General features: G+C 38.6%; 2 protein-coding genes across 2 annotated transcripts; one reads left to right on the top strand and one right to left on the bottom strand.

The window, feature by feature from the left end:
- Window positions 1-2,390: 2,390 nt before the first annotated feature.
- On the bottom strand, window positions 2,391-12,908 carry LOC144203523 (protein shisa-4-like). Its single transcript, XM_077727010.1, has 5 exons — window positions 12,740-12,908; window positions 8,945-9,095; window positions 6,719-6,855; window positions 5,274-5,531; window positions 2,391-4,108 (listed from the first exon to the last, which is right to left on the bottom strand). Exons 1-5 carry the CDS (start codon window positions 12,807-12,809, stop codon window positions 3,924-3,926), a joined length of 801 nt encoding a protein of 266 aa, XP_077583136.1. The 5' UTR covers window positions 12,810-12,908; the 3' UTR covers window positions 2,391-3,923.
- A 2,897-nt stretch (window positions 12,909-15,805) lies between these two features.
- Window positions 15,806-21,764, top strand: alas1 (aminolevulinate, delta-, synthase 1). Its single transcript, XM_077726970.1, has 11 exons — window positions 15,806-15,979; window positions 16,985-17,195; window positions 17,293-17,478; window positions 17,559-17,684; window positions 17,789-18,008; window positions 18,928-19,112; window positions 19,189-19,368; window positions 19,453-19,617; window positions 20,859-21,127; window positions 21,206-21,368; window positions 21,450-21,764. Exons 2-11 carry the CDS (start codon window positions 16,991-16,993, stop codon window positions 21,608-21,610), a joined length of 1,860 nt encoding a protein of 619 aa, XP_077583096.1. The 5' UTR covers window positions 15,806-15,979; window positions 16,985-16,990; the 3' UTR covers window positions 21,611-21,764.
- The last annotated feature ends 1,072 nt before the right edge of the window (window positions 21,765-22,836 follow it).

Genomic DNA, 22,836 nt, shown 5'->3' on the forward strand with positions numbered 1-22,836 from the left:
ACCAAACAGCAATCCGACCCTGATACATCGGTAGCAGTTCTGTTGCATCTGCATCACAAATACAAAAACATGTCAAGTTTACCACTTGCGAAAAAATTGCTGCAATCAGACAAAGGAAATCATGCAGTGGTAGGCCGTCAGGGCCTTCAAGGCCTTCTCTGCTGGCCTAAGAAATATCTGAATCATATATTATATTTTGTCCATCAATACTTATAAAATAATTCCAAATTGTCTGTTAGCTTCCTTTCATTGCTTTCTCCCTGGTTGCACTGCTTCAAGATGTGTGTTTTCATATTGAAGCATTTGACCAATCACATTTCAGCCATTATTTGTTGTCGGGGTCAGAAATCTGCCCCAAGGCCTTGTCAATCAGTTCTGCAGGCTCTGCTGCATTAAACAAGTGTCGATAAGACTGTTGCTTTAACCAATCAGAATTAGATTTGGTGAAACCAGACTTTCTCGCAGGCGTAGGGATACGTCATTGCCTCCTCGCAGGCGTAGGGATACGTCATCGCTTTCACCAACTGTGATTGGGTAGTCATAGAGTAGGCGGGCCAAAGCCCGAGTGAGCCAGCTAGAGCTCGCAAACTCAACCCACAATGGCCGACGGAAGAAAACAGATGGATTTGCTTGCAGATTTCCTGGCAAAGCCATTTTCCAGACGGACTTTTGAAGAAAAAAAAGCTGGACATCATTAAAAAAGGTTGGCCACCTACAAAGCAAGCAAGCCTGTTGCAACCGGGAATTAAAATTTTCAGCACTAAATCAAATTTAAAAAAATTACAGACATACGACAGAACAGGCTCGACATTCAGCATTAGCTTTGACGGCGATTTAAAAAAAAGGAGGAAAGAAAGGAGGATGGATATTGTGTACAGTTAAAAAGGATTTTTGGTGAGTAAAACATGGCTATATTCTAAATAATATTTCAATTGTACGAGGTTATTATTGATGATTTTTCTATGACACAGCTGTAGCTGCAGTAGAGGTTTTATAGCCATAACATAATTTTGGGGGGTTGGACGATTTGCTGAAGGCGCTGCTAGAAAATGCACGGACCGCCACTGGGGAATATATATGTATACAAAATCTTTGAAATATTGGCCGCGATGATTCTAAATGGATTTGAGCTGCAAAAAAAAAAAAAAAAAAAAAAAAAAATCTGCTTCAAAGAGTTAAACTTTGTAGCACAATTTGTATTATTTTGAAACCTAGGATAATAAAGCCTTAGGACAAAAGGACAAAACAATCCTATGTAGGTTTTTTTTGCTTCACACATTTAATGGCATTTTTGAGCATTCAGTCGTGCTTTTTTCAATACTACAGAACAACAAACTGGATGGACAGTTTTGTCCTGCAAGAGTAAAGGAGTTTTGTGACACAGTTGAGCACGAAAGGAGCCGATATGAGGAAATCTACGAGGCCACTGGATGCAGTGCGGGTACTCCAAGCGCACGAAGAGGTCAAGTGCAAGATTCTCGCGCACCACCACCAACTCCACGACGGGATTCTGGACAATATTACTTGCCAAACGCGGACCAGATTTCAAGAACATGAATGACAGATGTTTCTCTCCCTGCTCGACCCGCAGAAGTTTTGGGAATCCCAGAAAACTTTCCCACATGTAGCCTTCATCTTAACTCAGAGCCACGGTACTTTTCAATCTGCATCGGTCGGCTAAGAACAGAACTGATTGTAATGTATGCCATGGATGATTTTACAGGAAAACATCCCACTGATCTCCTTGACTTCCTTCAGCAGAAAAATCTGAGTGAGGGCATGGGCCGGCTGTACACATTAGTGCGTTTGACAGCGACCACCGTCCACTGCTTATGTCGAACGGACATTTTCAGCATGAAATAGAATCAAAACTTATGCCGGAAACACAACAGGACAGACTCGCTTATCAGCATTAGCTTTGATGGCGATGGAAAAGAACTTCTTGATGGACCTGAAACGCATGTGTTATCTGTACCACAGAGTAATTGAAATCTTCTTGAGAAAAGAAAGGAGGATGCATTTTGTGTATAAACACAAATGTTTATTTTCCTAAATATTTTTTTTAGGTTATTATTGATTCTTTTTATGTGTCGCAGCTGTAGCTGCATTAAAGGTTTTATAGCCATAAAATACTTCGAGGGTTAGATTGATTCACACACAGCACTACTGAAGTGTGAAAGGTAAGGCCCGCCACTGATATACAAATACACAAACTACTGGCTCCCTTATATTGCAAGTGTAAATTGTCACAAACAATTTAGATTTTTTTTTAATTAGAAAAGGCCACTTGCTCTATAAAAGGGTAAAGGTCTTAAGTGTTAATTCTTGAATAAATCGGGAAAAAGACCCCTAAACAGTGCAAATCTGAATCAGTACAAACCACACTAACATGAGAGGTCAGAGAGATACTGTATTAATAAAGGCAAATTGCTGGTTACTCACATAAAACTGCTTAACATATTACACACATGCATACAAAGCAGATTTCCAACTTACTGAAATGTGGTCACATTTGACAGGAAAAACTCCAGCTATCTGTATATATAAAACAAATTATACAATGATTGAAGAGGAACCACTAATACAAATCTGTTCAAACTTGTGCAGTGTTTGCGTTATGTCGGAATCTAACAAAGGCTCTGCGAGGTTTGTGATTGAAGGTCACTTGAGCAAAAGACATTTCAAGTAAAATAATGAGGCAATTTGGTGCAGTGTACAGGAAAGATGCAGTTAATATGGACTTTTAGTAACAGATGGTTGGGCATTTAATTTTGGCCATGTCAATATAACTAAATAGTCCAAATACCCTATTGTCTCAATTATGTTTTTACTCTTATGTGGTTATAAAGAAGGCACAACAGTTGCAAGCATCAGTAAAAGAAGAAAAGGTAAGTTTGGTTATTTTGCTACCAAAATTGCATTGCAGGTAATTTTGCATTCAGTTGTGAGAACAAAAATGTTCACAGATCTCAAATGATATCAACATAATGACCATTCCCTTTTTTTCCATGGACCTCTTCACTCCTCAACAAATATTTCCCATCATCACTGTAGAAAATAAAACCAACCACCCCAACTAAATTGTCAGAAATGTAAAAAAATGCATGACATTTCAGCTTGAGGTGAACTGTTGAAAAATTTGTTGTTATCCAAAGAAGTTAGATTGTATTATCATGAATGAAATGGTGATTTCCACCCCTATTAATAACTCAATAAAATAATTATCAATCGAGTCATTTTTACCCGGATTTTACAGGTAAAAAAATAACAGATATTTTGTGACTTTTTGGCAGTTACAATTTAAATAATTTTTGTAAAAAATTACATAGGTAATTATTTAAAGAGGGTGAAAGATCAATTTATAAAAAAAACTAAAGGTGTGGGGGGGGGGTTTGTCTCAGCCAAGTTATTTCTTGTCAAGGGAGTCTCATGCTCCAAACAGTTTGAAAAGTGTACCAAATCCAAATGATGACTCCCAAAGAAACATAATATATAACAATAACAAACATAAAGGGACACTTTTATCACTGGTTACACCATGTAATAGTACTGGCTAGCAGGTGCAGGTGGCAGAAACAAGGCTAACTGGTAGTAACAAGGACAGAACAGGATGGCACTTTAAGAACATAAAGCCAATTTTAACACTGATAATATTCAAACGTGGATAAAGTTGGTAAAGATAGTTTGAAATGCAATAACCCACTTGGCAAAGATTTGTGGTGGGAGATTAAAAATTAAATTAAAAAAAAAACAAGAAAATGGGACTTGCTTCCTGAGATCTGCAAGGCAATCACCACTCACCAAAATTAGATGCACAGTAATTGTGCATGCGTGTACATAGAAATGACCTATATGAATGAAGCACGATACATTAGAAACATGTAAAGCCTTTTGAAGATGCTGTAATACATTTGAAGAAACAGTTATCCCATCTTGGGTGGCTGGGAGACAAAATCAGGGTTATATGCCGGCTGAGCCAAGTAGCCTATTTGTGCTGCTGGTGCGTTGGCCTGTGGCTGGACAGGAGGCTGCATGGGATAGGATTGCTGTCCGGGGGTGAATGCAGCCTGGCTGTAAGGCATGGGATTGGGAGGGTATACTGGGCCGGCTGGGCACAGGGAGAGTAAAAAAAAAACAACACAGATTAATATCAGTTTGCACCAAGCCTTACATTTTAGGGTTAGTGTTGTCCAAACTATTCCATAAAGGGCTGCAGTGGGTGCACATTTTTCTTCCAAATAATCCTCCACGGACTGTTTATAACCAATTAGGTTTCTTTTCAAACTAGTGGCACCTGGCTGTAATCAACTGATTATAATTTAAAGACAGGAAATTGGTCAGAATGGATCCTCTTCATCGATTAAATAGAAAAACGGCACCCACTATGGCCCTTGAGGACTGACGGGTTTTGTGCCGTTTATAGGCACAGGGTAAATACAGTAATACCTTGAGATACGAGCTTAATACGTTCGATAACCGAACTCGTATGTCGATTTAATCGTATTTCTAATCCTTTTTTTCCCCCTTAAAGTGCAGTATCAGGATTAAATCATGACCTGTAAATCATGATCGCCAATTTTATCGCCAATTGCGAGTCAATACATAACCCTAAATATAATGTGCGCCTCGCAGCCCAGTGGAGTTAACATATGGACAAATTGGGTTTTGGATTTACCGTAATGGTTGGAATACGTTGGGAGACAATTTTTAAGATGAACGTCCACTGCGTTGATTGCAATAAGTAGCGTGTCGACAAGAAAGGAAACCAGTCAGTCAAGCGGTCAGGGTCATACAATATATTGGCGCACCAACTGATTTGGCGCCCTGCCGTATTTTAGGGAAAATGTTAGGCTTTTAAGTCTGCGCTATTTATCTGAAAATACAGTGTATATATATCAATTTTTCCTGTTCAAAAATTCATAAGCATTGCTTTTAAACATCAAAAATTACTGAAATTTGGAGATTTGAATTTCAAGCCAGTGTTAGGATGTTTTCCTTGTTTGTTTAGTTTTAGACTTTCTATTCAGTATAATTTATGTAAGCCTGGATTTAGTCAATTATTCTATTTTTTTATCCCACTGCCCTGTATTACTTTTGCTCATTTTTTCTCTTGGCTTGCCGCCTTTACATTAACTTACAATATACGTATCTGTATGGGATGGTGGATGATTTTCCAGAAAATGTTAGTTCTTGGGGGAAAAAAAATTCCTCATGGAGAATTGATAAAATGATCAGTTATCCAGTGTTTACTATGTGTACAAATCCCCACTCACTCGCTTCCAGATATGTTGGCGGTGGTCCAGCTGTGAAAGGCTGTACTGGATGGGGCATAGCAGGCATGGGCTGAGGTGGGTAACCCTGAGGAAGGCTAGGCTGGCCTCCATATCCAGTTTGGACTGGTACAGGCTGGTAGGCTGGATATGAGCCCCCTTGATAGGGCTGTGGTTGCCCCGGTGTCATCACTGGTTGCTGGGGGTAATGCTGGGGAGTGTTGGCCACAATAGTGGTGTGAGTTGTGGTTGCAATTACCGCTGTGAGGAAAAAATGAAGATATAAATATATATTTCAATTTTTAAAAAATATACACAGGAAAATCACCGTTTTTTTAAACTGTTTCATTCAAATAAAACCATATAAGATAATATTAAATATATATCTGCATAAACACAAGACAAAGTGGCCAAGCCAGATTAAAACACATCCACTCCCAAATTCTTTTTTTACCACAAAGCCATCCAGACCACTTCCTGTAATGACGTGGGATGGTCGTGAGTTCCTCTAATGTGGTTGCTGTGGAGACTATGAGTCATACACTCAGACACTCGGTGTAGCGCTGACATTCCTGCTGCACTTAAACCAATCTCTCACTTTCTCAACAACAAGCGTTGTGTAGCCCACAGGAATTAAGTGTGCAACATATAAAAAAAAGTACCGACACTAAGATTGTGTACAATTACTATACAATAAACTAAAATATATTGCTTATTTTCATGAGGATACTACACTAAAGTATATTAAATATACAAATGCACTTCTCCATCCTTGAGGAAAAGAAGTAATCATATTTTTTCTGAACCAAGTGGATGTAGTCCAAACTCTAATTCTTTAAAAATGTTGACAGGAGTAGACTAGGGAAAAAGTTAAAATTCCCATTTTGGAAACAAGTAATGAGTCATGCGGCGAGTGGGCCAATTCCTCTAGTTGCACTTATTCAAAATGCGGACCGAGCAAGTTTGACTCAGCCTCATTGGGGGAAAATAAAAATACTTTGAAAGCCTAGAAACTATAACTATCTGTTGCAGGTTTTCACTTGTTCAAAACAGTAGAGTCCAACTGTCAGAAATGACGACAAAATGCTGCACCTTTATTTCCTGGTATGTAATGAACATTCACTTTTTGATAAGATCAAGGGAATATTGACAATGGTTACATCAGCTCTGAGTACGGTGTTACATGTTCAAAAGAACCAAGAAGGAAGCTGGATTTACTAACTCAAATGGGGATTGTTTATAGGCGCAGTCAATGTCTCCGTCAATGAAATAAGCCTCAAAGACAATTACATGCTGTACCTTTCCCAAAACAGGGTGCGATCAAATAATATGTGCTGGTGTAAAGAACTAAAGAAGTTGGTTGCAGCAGTGTAAAGCCTTGACACCCCATTAATAATGATAAGGCTAACCAAGAAAAACCATTAGATGTTTGGAAAAGCTAAACTTACGCCGTGGCTTGCGGCAAATCTTGTAAAGGCAACAGCAGGGACACACACAGCAGCTGATGAGCACCACCACCACAAAGATGACGCCGCCAATCACGGACCCCAACACCGGGGAGTTATCTAGGAGTCTAGGGTATTCACTGAAGAAAAAGGAACATGAGCACACAAAAAGTTAGATAATCCCACATAACTTGGGCATTTCTCAGGGAAATATAAAAGCTGGGCGATAAAACGATAAAAATAATTGTCATGAAATAATTTTTGTCTACAATAATATTAAAAACATTCGGTAAAATTTCAATAATTGTAAACTGAAATTACACCACCCGAACACCGCGGAGAATGACAGCGCTGTTGCAAGATGAAGGCTAGTTCCAGATACAGTGGTACTTCGACATACGAGTGGCCCGACAACACGAGCAATTCGAGATACGAGTTAAGTTTCGGGCAAATATTTATCTTGAGATACGAGACAATTTTTGATATACGAGCAGACAGCGAATGCGAGACGCTGCTCATAAGAACATCATGGGCACTGTCTCTCTTCCCACAACTTCCTCGTCTAATGTCTCTGGTCGCAACTCCCTCATCTAATGCCTCTCTCTGGTCGCAACTCCCTCTTTGTAATGTCTCTGCGAGCAATGGACAGAATTTTTTTTCCTCTCCCGTTAGTCAGTGCGAATGGCATATATACTACTTCTTGTTGGCAAGTGGTCGTACGTTATCATAGTGTGAGGTCATTTGTGTGCATGATTTTCGGAAAATTTTGAAGGGGATACATCGATAGTGAAAGTCTGGGTGGAAGCGGGGCAAATAGAGCAAACCCGGGAGAAGAAAGGTATCAAACTTTAATACAAAATTAGAATTAAGTTTAGTGTAAGGTTAGATTAAACTTATTTTTGAGTATGTCTGCATCGTAATCCAAGTTAATTTAAATTTGTTTTTTGTTATGAAATGAACGTGTTGCCGTGCTCCGTCCGAGTAGTGTCACGAACACCACGATGAGCCAGCCCGAGGCTCTCATTGTTGCATTCAGGAGTCAGCTTTCTCAGCAGCAGCTTCCACATTTTAACTTGCAATTTACCGGAGAGCCATCTGCACCCATCAAAAGATAGATCTGGCTCGTGAGCAATGGGAACCCGACCCCTGCTCTAGGTAGATGCGAGAGTGTGAGCACAACTGGGCTCACTCTGGCAATGAGTTCCTGATTACTGTGCCTTTTTTCTTAGTTTTCTTAATGCAGCTTTATTCTTTGCTTTTGACTATGGCCCCAAGATAGTTATGGTGCGAGCGAAAGGAAGCATGCTGTTATCAAAGTGTTCACAAGGTTTTCGAAACCCCATGTTGACAACGTATTTCAGGAAAATCGGCTTGAATCGATATTTCATCAAACTTTGTTTTGTGTTTACATATGTTTACTAAGCTGCCAAACGTTCGTTTCCTCCTCTACCCTCAACAACGCACTCGCCCATCCCCAATCGTCCAGTTTCTTGCATGTCTGATTTATTTTAATGCCTAAATAAATATTTTTGTTATAATTTTTTGTGTTTTCCCACATTTCATTAAAAGTTGGTGAACTTGTATCATTTTTGTGGTTGTATTAGGGACCTTCAAACTGTTGGAACAAAATACGGCATTCATATATAAAATGCATGTATACGAAAAATCCATGTTTTTAAACCACTTCTGGAACAAATTAATTTCCTAAGTAGAAGTACCACTGTACCGTCTTCACCTCACGGGATTTTTTTTTAAAATTATTTGCAGCATACAGATCGCCCTAATACGCTTGCATCTCCAGAGGTGTCTCCATTTTAAATACACTGCAAAGCACATCCCCATTAAAATGGTTCCTACCACCTGAACTATGAAAAAAAATATGCCTGTGTGGATTAATTTATGCCGCAATTGCATGCTACTCATTTAGCATATCAGGGAACGTCAATATTTAGGAAGCATTTTCAACGGCGACTTAAAAAAACAGGCAAAATGCACTCTACAAAAGCGGAAATGGCAAGATGCAATGCATCTAGGCACTGTATATATGATATTCGGCATGCCCATTCTCCCTCCATTGGAGCGACCTTCGGCGCTGAGAGATAAAGCGCTGCCCTGACCACCGCCATTTTTTCATGTGTCTCTCGGCGCGAGTTTTAACGTAGATTCAGACATTTTTATGAACTTTTTTTTAATATCCCTTAGAAAAAAATAGGAAGTGTATTTAATTACCAATCTTCTTGGCTATCCTCTTCAAAACGAAGATGAATATTATTGCAGCATTGCTTGGAGTAGCAGTCACCACAGCAAAAACCAAAGTAACATTTCTCATATGGCTCAAATCTGCCAGATGAGGTGGTGTATTGAATACAGTCATTATGAGCTGTAACAGAACACAAGATTTTGTAGATTAGATAATATAAATCATATTTTAGGGTACACAATTTCAGCAAACCACATTACAGAAAAAAAAGTCATACTGAATATAACAAATAAAAGTACATTGTGGAGGGCTCACCATTGATCCGCCTTGTGGCTATAATATGTGGTAGAATTTTTTTCCCACATTTCCCAGGTAGTGGGTTAAATAGCGTGTTTAAAAGTAAAATATGCCAAATTCATAAGAGTATGTGATTTTTTTTAATTACATAACTCTTGCTTGGACAACTGCTCAACATCATTCATTCATTTTCCATACCGCTTATCGTCACAATGGTCATGTGGGGTGCTGGATCCCCATGCGGGGGGCGCCCTGAATTGGTGGACGGCCAATCACAGGGCACAAGGAGACAAATCACCATTCACGCTCCCACTCATACCTGGGGGCAATTTAGAGTGTTTTACCAGCCTACCAAGGATATCTTTGGAATCTGAGAAGAAACCAGAGAAAAGACACACGAGCCCAGTGGAACATGCAAACTACACACAGGAAGATAAGGACGTGGAAGTGTTCAACAGAATGTAAAATTTCATGTTATGTTGAAACAAGTGTGCAATATGGCTACAACATGGAGCATGGGCAAAATCCAGCGAGTATGGAAATTCCTCTTGTCACAGTTCACTGTGATGATTCCAGCTGTTGTTGGATCCTTAATGTCACATGTATATTTGTAAGTGACTGTATGGTACAGAAAATTGATGTTCTACCAATTTCAGCAAATATCGATGACATGATTTTTATCAGCTGCAATCGCCACAGTAGCCCGTGATTTGCTGTGGTGCATTTGGGAAAAAACTGATTTAATGGTGGCCACATTGGGTATTTTCAAAACTGAAAAATGAAATAAAACTTGAAATTATGTTCACCACTTTTGACGCCTCACATTATATTTTGTTGTAGTATGCTTTATTGAACGTCTCTGGCATTTGTTTTTGTTTCACCAATCAGAGTTGATCTTAATGTACACAATATGGAATCTTTTTTGCTCTAGACACTGTTTGTCAATGGAACAAATTAACCCTCCGAGTGTTGGAAAACATACTCATAAGTGGAGTAAATCCTAAAACTAAGTGCCAAATATATAGTGGTACATTTGCAATCTGAAGCGAGGAAATTTCATGAGGCACATCAGCAATGTATGTTCCCTATGTGACCCATTTTACACCACCCCTAGACCGTTTAACAAACATGATCAAAAGAAAATGATAGTCAATAGTTTGTGAATATAGCACAATACATATGTAGGCGGACGTGGAAATAATTCCATACACTGGCATAGCAAGTGATTCATCGCCTGTGTCCTTTTAGGCCATTAGTTGACTGAATAATAAAAGACATTATGCTAGAGCAGGGTGGTAAACAAGTTAGACACAAAGAGCAAACATTTTAACACTTTGTTCCCCTTACTTATATTTGTTTTTAATGGGCCTTGATTAGAGGTGAGATCGTAATACCCAAAGCCCGAACACGCCCCGAATTTCAGGTCTAAAATGTCAATCATTACTTCGAGTTTGGATCGAGCTCCTCTATCTTGCTGATTTTTTTTATACTAAAATGATGTGTGGATACTGTACTGAGGAATACTTGTTATAAAATAACTAATTTGGATAAAACAGAGAAGGCGCTGTAATGTAATTGCAATTGGAACCGCAGAGCCAGCATGCTCTACGCATATCACCTCCATAAGTCTGCATGTATTTTGACCTGGTATCCCCAATATGGAGGAGCAAAAAAGTTAAGGATAAATTAAAGACAAACACAAAAGAGAGAGGTGTGGAAACACTTCAGATTGATAAATTAATGTACAAGACAAAGAATCTTATTTGCTCCAGACAGTGTTGAATATGGTAGAGAAACTTGCGTTGGCTTTGCAGAATGTAGCCAATATGGCGCTTTGCTTTCATGCGAGAGCAAATAAACTGTCAGCTCGATGCTGAGCAGCCATTTAAATAACTGTACTGGCAAAAGTGATGATCGTCAAATATCTATATTATCATATAAAAGATGTGAATGTTTTTACAGTCTTGCTTAACTTAGATTTTGTTACAAAAGGCAGGCTTATTTTGTTATTATAAATCACCCCTCCTCCTCCCGACTTGGGTCGGGAGTCCCGAGTCCTCACAAATAAACAAGCAAATCAAGTTAATTGGTCGGGGTCGGGCTGTAATACCCACGAGCCGGGTCGGGCTGGATTTTTTTCGGCCCGATTTTACCTTTAGCCCTGATGGTGTGTTTTAACCTTCTAAGACCCAGACTCTTGCAAGACACATTTTTATTTTCTCTTTGATATTTAGGCTAATCGGGACCCGATGAGTGTAAAAACAAAAAAATATCTTTTTACACGATGTAATTTCTGAGAAAAATGATGTTCACGTCATAACTGAATGCCAGGCCCATGTAGTCCAAAATTAAAAATTGTAGTCTTGTGACAACCAAAAATGTGATGTTTACACATGTGGACGCCAGGTCTTAGGAGGTTAAGAGAAAATATAAATGGGAGAAACATGAAACAAGGCAAAGAGTCACAATAAATAAAAAAATATGACAAGAAGCAAAGCGCTGCATTATTTTGGCCAGGAGCCATACACGGCTCGAGAGCCAAGTGTTCGCTACTCTTGCTAGAGTTTAGGGAGGGTGAAGGACAGCGAACCGAATGTTACGGGAAAATAAACAACCATTTTTTCACCTCTGGAGTATAGACAAAGTCACAATGGCATTCAAAATAATGTTCTCACATTTTATTCTTTGAGGACTGAAAAGACTGGAGATCAAACAGAAAAAAATGATTTATAAATCATTTCCATTTAACATATACACTTTTTTAGAGTGAGGAGAAGAGCTGGTCTAGAGGTACGGAATTGTTTGCAAGTGCCTGGCAGTCGAGGGGTTAACAACACAGTTTCTAGGATTATTAAGGAATGTGCAATGTATTGGTTTATTGAGCTACAAACTCCAACACCGCTCGGAAAATAGCTACTTTAATAACATGTCTACAATTATGGAAAATAACAACGATTCAGCGTGTCCCCCGCCTTTGGCCCGGAGTCAGCTGCAATAGGCTCCAGCACCCCCCGCGACCCTAATGAGGATAAAGGGGTTCAGAAAATGAGACGATAACACTAGATACGTATGAAGAGTGCAAGGGCTCCTTAATGGGAAGTCAGTTGGTTTATGACTGTATCCGCAGATTTAATCGCTTCAGATTTATTAAAGAAAATCAATCGAAAATATGTAGGTCTTTTTCATGTGTGTATTGTGAGCCGGGGTTATACGTAAACCTCATGTATAAAAATGAGTGCACTCCGAGTTATCAGTTTGGGAAGGAAACGAAACTCTGCCGGAATAGCAATGGTTTCAAAATGTCTCTCGTTAAAACGACGTATAAACTTCACAAAATGACACAATTTTATTAATCCAAAATCAACGTCTCGTTTAGGGAGCTAACGTCATGGAATAAAGTCGGACTACTTTTTTACTGGGTGGATCTGCACATGAGAAACATACATGCGATTGGCGCTCGATCTTAACAGCGACAAACACCACTGATTGTTGGTTACTTCACACAAATTATTATTTTTAAAACTTACCTGACACAAAGGGAGGCAGGATGCCACATATTAAAACCAAAAGGACAACAGCGGGCAGAAGCGACGCCATGGCTGCTTCAAGATGCCAGGATGGGTTCACACACAAACGCACACACACACACACACGCGCGCGCACACAAAACAGGAAGTGAACTCCTCAGACGAGAGAGCAAAGATCGTCTATGCATAATCAGACATATCACGCACTTCGTTCTAATTCTCTCTATTTTTGGAATACCGGGTAGAGATGTCAAATGTATGTGTTTTCCAGTCTTTGTTCATCCAATAATTCTTACTTTATACCGGGAAATGAGTATTCATTATATATTCCAATTTCATTGAAAAGATTAAATTTGTTTTCATAGAGAATCTTCAAACATAGCTAACTACTTACCCGCCATCTAACAAGTGTCATACATAAAGTTATCTACAGAGGGCAGCAAAAGTCTAATCTAGTCTAGAATATAGATTAAATGGAGATAAATAGTTAAAACTGCATGAAAATAAAAAAAAACGTCTTTATTCAGGAGGGATGAAAAAGCGATGGTGGCCAAAATGTTTGTGTTTTAACTCATTGTTGACATTAATGACTTTATGGTTGATAATTTTAAAAAAGGTATGGTCATTATTGACCTATTATACCTTCTCCGAAAAAACTGTATTTTGTTGTTTCTCAACGCTAAAAGTATATATGGTATTTTATTTTTAGTATCAGAATATAGAAATACTAAAAGATTGACAAACATAAAAAACTCAACTGCTAGTGGTTCTAAATCTTCCGCAAGATATCTAAGGTATTTACAAAAAAAGAATACAGCATGATTTGATATATAGTATTTATATGATTTTTAAAAATACATTTTTGTATATAAAAAGGAATGGAAAACACGACCTTTTCTCTCTAAAGTATTTGTTAATGATTTGCAAATGGCCCCGGCTCGCACGTGTGACCGACGTATTATATGGACATAATAAAAACATAAATAAAAACAAGAAGGGGCCAAATCATCATTAATAATTAATGATTGGATTGGATTGGATAACTTTATTCATCCCGTAATCGGGAAATTCCTTTGTTGCAATAGGAAGAGGGTGAGGATGCAGGAATAGGAAAGGCATTATACACAAATGGGTACTTAATAGTAAGTTAATAAATAAATACATGAATAAATATATAAATAGGTAACTGTGTTGGTGAGATATATATATATATATATATATATATATATATATATATATATATATATATATATATATATATATATATATATATATATATATATATATATATATATATATATATATATATATATATATATATATATATATATATATATATATATATATATATATATATATATATATATATATATATATATATATATATATATATATATATATATATATATATATATATATATATATATATATATATATATATATATATATATATATATATATATATATATATATATATATATATATATATATATATATATATATATATATATATATATATATATATATATATATATATATATATATATATATATATATATATATATATATATATATATATATATATATATATATTTATATACATACACATACATATATATACAAGCACATCTACACTGTATCCGAATTCAGGAGGTCCTAACCCACAGCCTTTTTTAAGTTAAAGAGCCTGACAGCTGATGGGAGGAAGGATCTGCGCATACCTGTCAACCTCGAACCATTTGTGATCTTACCAAATTTTGTTTTCGCCCTTACATATATGTATAAATACATGGAAAATCTTACCACTTTACTTTTTTGACAGGAAACGGAAATCTTATGGTGAAAGTGTTACAAAACGAAATGTTTATCATGATCTTTTTTTTTTAGCCAATCAGAGGCGCCGGTACATATATCACTTGGCAGACATGCGTTTCCGGGAAGAAACAATGGCGGATGGTGAAAAATGGCTAGAAAGTGCCTTAATTTATTTTTTTTTCTCAAAATCACCGTTTAGCGTACCATTTTCATGTGTACAGCGTACCAATATAAAAATGGGCTTTCAGTTGTACCAATTACGGCGAGAACGTACCAGTTGACAGGTATGTCTGCGGAAGCGCTCCTTCCTGCAGTGAGGGTACCGCAGTCTACTGCTAAAGGAGCTTCGAAGGGACTCCACCGACTCGTGCAGGGGGTGGGAGGTGCTGTCCATGATGGACCTCATCCTGGTCAGCATCCTCCGCTCTCCCACTTCCTCCACAGAGTCCAAAGGACAGCCCAGAACAGAGCTGGCCCTCCTGATCAGCTTGTTCAGCCTGTTCCTGTCCCTCTCCGTGCTCCCACTTCCCCAACAGACCACTGCATAAAACACAGTAGATGCCACCACAGTGTCATAGAAGGTCCTCAACAGTGACCTGCACACACCAAAGGACCGTAGGCTCCTCAACAGGTAGAGGCGGCTCTGGCCCCTTCTGTACAGGGCATCTATGTTTGTGGACCAGTCTAATTTGCTGTTGAGGTGAACACCCAGGTACTTTAAGTTCTCCACGATTTCAATGTCTTTACCCTGGATGATCACCTGAGTGGTCTGTTGAGGTGTCCTCCGAAAGTCAACGACCATTTCCTTTGTCTTACTGGTGTTGATGTGCAGGTGGTTTTGCCTACACCAGTCGAACATTAATAATGTTTGAACGGATTCATCAACCAACTTTTCACCAATACTGCCATTTCACCTTCCAGAAAAAACATTGGAAATAATGTGCATTCATCCCAAATAAAAACCCTATTCCAAATTAAAAACAAAAACAAAAACTCAAAAGTGAAATCTAGTTTTTTTAATAAATTGTATCGTCGTACTGGTTAATAAGTTTACTTTTGAATATTTGAAATATTTCATATTTTCTGTCTTTTCTGCCACTAAGATCTAAAATATAAGCGTGACTTGGCCCCCCAAAAAACAACAACAACAAAAACGAGTCTTAGCTTGGAATGAACTTCTTGGAAATGTTAGCAATGAGGAAACAATTCACGACGATGACGCAGTTAATAAGATCTCGCGAGACCTACTTCGTCTCATAACGTTTATAACCAGCTTCCCAACCGTGTCCTTCTCGTTCGTCCTCAGTGTAGGATAACGAAGCTGTCACCTTCTCTCTGTCTTATTTGACGACAACTTTACGCTTTTGATACTTTTGATCCGTCGAAAGCAGGAAGATTGCCAGATTTTCTGAGATATTCTTAACGGTGGGTTTGACATAAATTTGTTTTTCTTCTCTTTAAGGCCGCCATCATTCCGAGCCGCCTCTTATAGCGTCGTAGCTAATGGTTGCTTAAGATTAAGGCAGTTCAAACTACACAAAACTGAATGCGCTCTTCCGCCTATTTTTATAAAACTGAACTTTGTGTCTACATGATCAGTATTTGTTGATGTATTGAACAATATGCTGGGATAGAAAAAAATGGAAAAGTTTCCGTGTGTTATAACACCGTAATTTCAGGAAGTAAAGGGCTACAGAACGCTATATCTTTAGTTTTTTTTGCAGCGTTTCTCTTGACCGTCGAGAAATAAAGACGAGTTAGAATAAGGACATTTTCAGAAATACTTTATTTATTTTGATTGAGACACCTGTAAATTTTATTTTTTTCTCAGATTACATTTTTTAATTCAAGTTTAATCCCAATGACATTCACAGTACAGTCTTGCCTTGAGATACAAGCCTCATGCGTTCCGGGACCGACTTCGCGTGTCAATTTACTCTTATCTCAAATCAACATTTCCCATAAAAATGAACTAAATACAAATTAATTCGTTCCCACCCTCGGCAAAACAAAACACAAAAAGAGGAAATTACAATGGAAAACGTTTTATTGGTTGTAATTCACCATCTTCTAACAGAATAACTAGTGGTTATGAAGTTAAATACTAAAATGAGACATTATTGAGTAAAACGCAGACTGCACGGAGGGTAGAGAGACAGAGAGAGAGGGAGAAAGAGACTTGACGGATGTGCTCGTAAAAATATAAACTTTAAACGTCAGAAGCACCCTCTCGCGTCTCGGCCACCTGGCTGCCTCGTATGCTCATATCTCAAAATTTGTCTCATATGTTCGTATCTCAAAATTTGTCTCATATCTCAAGATAAATATTTGCCTGGAATTTTACTCGTATCTCAAATTGCTCGTATGTAGGGGCACTCGTATGTCAAGATATTACTGTATTTAACGATTGTCTTCCATCTGTTTCTTCAGAACACCATGGATGTTATTATTCGTCGCTGTCCATTCATGGCCCGCATGCCCCAGGCTTTTATGCAGCAGCCCAGAAATTCACTGGTGATGTATGCCCAACGTTGCCCTATTATGATGGAGCTGGCCTCCAAACCTATGGCCCCGTCTCTGGCACGGGCCCTCTGCTCATCATCTTCCCAACATCAGAATACCATGAATAGTACAACTGAAAGTATGATAATATTTGGATAATTACAAGATAATAATTCTACATGATCATTTTCGGGTGCAATTACAAAATTAAGCCCAGCGTGTCATTCAACATTTAGGCACCAAGCCAGAGGTTGAGCCCAAGCTGCCTACTGGCCACTCATCAATTCTGGCCTCTGGCCAAGCCGTGGCCTCCAAATGCCCCTTCCTGGCTGCGGAAATGGGCCAGAAGAACAGCAGTGTTGTTCGCCAGGTGGGCTTGGAGTTCCAAGAGGATGTTCAGGAAGTCCGCACAGTCCAGAAAGGTGAGTAACATCTGAAATGACATGGAAAGAAGAAAACGTGAACACAGTTGTGATGTATTTTGTTCCTTCACTGTTTTCAGAAGTGTCTTCTGAGCAGCTGCAGAAGCCTTCCTTGACTAATGGGAGTGAAAGTCTAATGAAGACCCTCCTAAAACAGCGCCCTAAAATGGTTTCTCACCTGCTGCAGGACAATTTGCCAACCAATTGTAAGTGTGTAGCAATTGTGTGAAGTAACCTACCTCCAACTTTCATCATAACCTATTAGCACACACGGTCAATTGCTACATTCAAGTCTTCCTCTTGCCGACAGTGTCCCACTTCCACTACGATGGGTTTTTCGAGAAGAAAATCGAAGAGAAAAAGAGTGACCACACATACCGCGTGTTCAAGACTGTGAACCGCCTGGCCAATGAGTTTCCCATGGCTGACGACTTCTCGAGCTCTCTGGAAGAGAAGAGGGACGTGTCAGTGTGGTGCAGCAATGACTACCTGGGAATGAGTCGACATCCACGGGTCGTCCAATCAATCATGTGAGTGGGATTATGTTGTCTCATATTTCTTATTTTAAACAGAAAGGAAAGGCTAACATTTAAAAGCAACTTGACACCTAATGGCAACCCCATCTGTTCTTTGTCTAGTTAAAGCGGTACATGGTTTTATTTTACACCTGTAAAGGGATGCTGGTCAATAAACCCTTGCCTTTTTAAAACATTTACTTTTGAAGATAATTTTCAAAGTATAAAAATATAAATTTAAGCATTCACTATTAACCGTTTATTTTGTTAGGGGCAAAAAAATCACAGGCCAAATATAGATTTTAGGTTGGTAACAAATATGTTGTAGTCGTTCTTCAAAGTTGATTATATCAACTGCTGTTTAAGGAACGTCACCCACGTAATAAGAAATAGAATGAAAATGTTGACACGATTAGAAAAGCTTTTGAAAATATCTTGACGCAACAAAAATGTAAAGACATGATACTGAAAAGATAATTTTTTAATTAATTGAGTCCTTTAAGTGTGATATCTGTGTATGTTTAAAATTTCACACAAAGCTGACATACAGGAAGGAAGCTACAACTTATTCTATTGTATTAATGGCAACAGGTGGTTTCACAGGTCTCTTTTCCTACTGTACCCATCTAATGTAATGTAAGATGGTTTGGTTGTCAGTTGATTAACGTGTATTTTTAGTCAAAATGTTCATTAGCAAAGTAAATGTCAAACATAAATAAGCATCTTAAGAATCTTAAGCAAGAATTGGAGGGATCCTCATCACAACATGAATATGAGCCCCCCGTCTATCTTGTTGGATGGCAAAAACAGATTGATTTAGAAGCATGATACCTTTTTAACAAAAGATTCCGATCACAGTCGAAAGTCCTATGTTCACAAAGCATGTACACAATACTGCCTCTAAGACACCTACCAATTGATATATTTTCTCCAGGGAAACACTGCGAAAGCATGGCTCTGGGGCAGGAGGCACTCGGAACATCTCCGGGACCAGCAAGTTCCATGTGGAACTAGAACAAGAGCTGGCCGACCTCCATAACAAAGATGCAGCACTGCTCTTTACCTCCTGCTTTGTGGCCAATGATTCCACCCTATTTTCCCTGGCCAAGATGCTGCCAGGTAATTGTCGTAAATCGCACAGTTATTTGTGATCAAGTTTGTAGTGACTTTATATTGATACCTTGGACTATCACAGGTTGTGAGATCTACTCTGATGCGGGCAACCATGCATCAATGATTCAGGGAATCCGGAACAGTGGCGCCAAGAAGTTCATATTCCGACACAATGATGTCGCTCACCTCCGGGAAATGCTTCTTAAGGCAGACCCTACTAAACCCAAGATTGTTGCCTTTGAGACTGTCCATTCCATGGATGGTCAGTTATTGATCATCCCTTATTTTATTGAGTAAAAAAAAAAACATTTTTAAATGTGCCCTTTCGTTCTTTTATTCCTGACAGGTGCTGTGTGTCCTCTGGAGGAAATGTGTGATGTCGCCCACGAATTTGGCGCCATCACGTTCATAGATGAGGTTCACGCAGTGGGTCTGTATGGTGCCAGAGGAGGTGGAATAGGAGACCGTGATGGCATCATGCACAAGATGGACATCATCTCTGGGACGCTAGGTTAGCATGACAATTCTTCTCCCACAAATTTTCTTTTTCAAAATGCAGGGCTAAACAAGGTTCAAAAATGGGTTGGGATATTCCGTTGTTCCACTTGAAAATAATCTTTAGCTGTGTCACCCTTACAATGGAGGGCTTAAAGAGGCTCTCGATGCCCTGCTGTTGCTAGGAGACCTTCGGCTCAAATTGTTTACTTGTCAGTTCCATCTGTGCGCTCTTACAGGCAATCCAGTGACTTATAACAAAACAAAAAAGAAGAAACCTCAAATTAATATAATTCTAAATAGTGATCACTGTAGAAAAGGATAAAAAGTACTTGGATATGTGGAATCTGATTTATTTAAATATTAAAGGTTTAAGATGAAAGCAATTAAAAAAAAAATAATAATAATAATAATCCCCGTATAACAAGTTGAAATCATCTGTTGCCTGACTTGGGGGCAGATTGCACTGACAAACTGATTAAGTGTGAGGCTTTAAAGTGTTTAATTATGATGAACTATTTATTGAAGAAAAACTAGTTTAAAAATAATACATTTTTATTCACAGTTAGTAGAATCTTGGTCAATGTTTTCACTGTACAGAGTATACCAATTGTGTTGGCAGACTTTTAAACCGCCCCCACCCCAGAAAAAAAAGATGCCTGATATAACAGGTAATAAAAACGTAATGTATTGTGCAACTTTTTTCATAACACTGAAGCACTGAAATTTTCCGCTACCATCTAAATGCACTACATGTTGCAGCAAGTACAGAAGATCATAAACCCCACAGATATTATAAGCAAGACTAGATTTCTTATGGCAGACCTGGGGAATGTCATTGGCTGCCATTTTGTTCTAGATTTTTCTGGTCAGCTCCATTGTAGCAGATTCAGGCTGGGTGTTATTTTTTAAATCTTAAGGAAAAATTAACTCTCAAGATATCAATTAAAAATTGAGGAGTATTATATTTTTTTGTGCTGAATCGGTTAGGACAAAAACCTGAGAGCCAGTTTACCCACCCCTGGACTACGCTTTGTAACTATGTAAATAACTTTTTAAAAGAGATGCACATTTTTAAAATTGTAATAATAACGCCCAACGTAAATACCTATAGTAAATGTTTGTAAAAAAAAAAAAAAAAAATCTATATTTTGTGCTTAAAAACATTTAATTGTGACTTATTGTTAAGTATATTATTTTTGCCCATTTCTGGCGATGTCTGGAACAGTGTTCACAGTATGGCTCATCCTCTCCTAGGCAAAGCCTTCGGATGCGTCGGTGGCTACATCGCCAGCACCGCCGCCCTGGTGGACACAGTCCGCTCGTACGCCGCCGGCTTCATCTTTACTACTTCGCTTCCACCGATGCTGCTCTCTGGTGCCCGGCAGTCTATTCAGGTGCTCAAAGGAGAAGAGGGTCGTGCGCTGAGACGTAAGCACCAGCGCAACGTCAAGTTGCTGCGGCAAATGCTAATGGACTCCGGGCTGCCTGTGGTTCACTGTCCCAGCCACATCATCCCAGTCCGGGTAAATCCGAGGGATATACTTCATAGTGGCCGAATTGCATAATTCAAACTGACTTACATCGTTTTCCCTATTCCTCAGGTTTCAGACGCCGAGAAAAATACAGAGGTGTGTGACCTCATGATGAGCCGCCACAATATCTACGTGCAGGCCATAAATTATCCCACCGTGGCCAAGGGGGATGAGCTTCTGCGTATAGCTCCAACACCCCACCACACCCCTGAGATGATGAAATACTTTGTTGGTAAGTCATAGTCCTGTTGTAAATTTCAGCCATGTGTGTTGAAACAACGATTAGTAACATCCTACCTTTTTTTCTACACAGAGAGGCTGGTGCAAACGTGGAAGGAGGTCGGCCTAGAGCTGAAGCCCCACTCGTCAGCTGAGTGCACCTTCTGTCAGCAGCCTCTGCACTTTGAGCTGATGAGCGATAGAGAGAAGTCTTACTTCAACGGCCTCAGCCACCTAATCTCAGCCTGCGCGTAGCCAATCACCCTCAGAATTGGCTCAGGCGACTTCTACTTCAACCCTCTTTTCTCTATCATATAGTAATTATATATCTTTGATATGTCCTCTTAAACACTATTTAAATTACTCTATGGTTAAACATATGCTCTTAAAATAAAATGAGTTGAAAGGTGTTTATGTCCTGTGAATTTCTTGCATTTCTCAAAGGTAAATTTGATGACAGAAAATTTTTGGTTAATAAATTACATATAACTCAACATATACCACAACTTGTTAGGAAGAAGCAATCTGGTTTTAATGTGATGAACCTGCAACTGTAGAAGTCAGCAACTGAGCATGCAATTTAAGACATCATTTCACGTTTGAAAAGCTAAATGACATGATTCATATTTCCATTATAGTACTATTGTGCATTGCTAAGACGGTTTAAAACACACCTATGAATACTTCCACTCTTCTGCTGTTTCATAACAACAAAGGGTGAACTTTTACCTACCAAAACAATTATGCAAATAACCTCCAAAGTCAAACAGGAAAGGGTGTGGGAGCATTGCAAGAATCAACTGATGGGATGGCATCTGCGTCACATGAAGTTTACAAGGTTATTAAGGACATGGACAAGGACACACATTTGAAAATATATCCATAAACATATATCGTCCATATCACGTTTGTCTGACACGCATAGAACAGCAAAATTTAATTGAATGCTTTTATTGTCATTATAAAAGTGGAAAGAGATTTAAATCTTCAACACAAAGTGCACAATGACAACAAACAAATGAATAATATATAAATAACAACAAATATGTAAATTATTTATATTCTGTTAAATCTAGGTACAACGGTTGGTCAACGATCAGGGAAACTGAACTGCTACAAATAAAGGAAATACATTCAAATGTTACCTGTGGTGTTAAGACCGGTGGTCTCCAAACTATTCCACAAAGGGCCACAGTGGGTGCAGGATTTCATCCCAACCAAACAAGATGGTTTAGATCAGTGGTGCCCAACTCCGTCTGTTTTCCATGTCTCCCTCCACCAACACACCTGAATAAAATAATAACGATTGTTATCAAGCTTCCTGAGAGCTTGCCAAAGAGTTGATCATTTGATTCAGATGTGGTATAGGAGGGAGATACGGAAAACACCTGAGGACCTGAGTTGGTCACCCCTGGTTTAGATCATGGCTGTCCAATGACACAAGTTCCTCAAGGGATGCAGTGCGTGAAAGTTTTCACTCC

Source organism: Stigmatopora nigra, chromosome 10, assembly GCF_051989575.1.
Source record: "Stigmatopora nigra isolate UIUO_SnigA chromosome 10, RoL_Snig_1.1, whole genome shotgun sequence".
NCBI lineage: Eukaryota > Metazoa > Chordata > Actinopteri > Syngnathiformes > Syngnathidae > Stigmatopora > Stigmatopora nigra.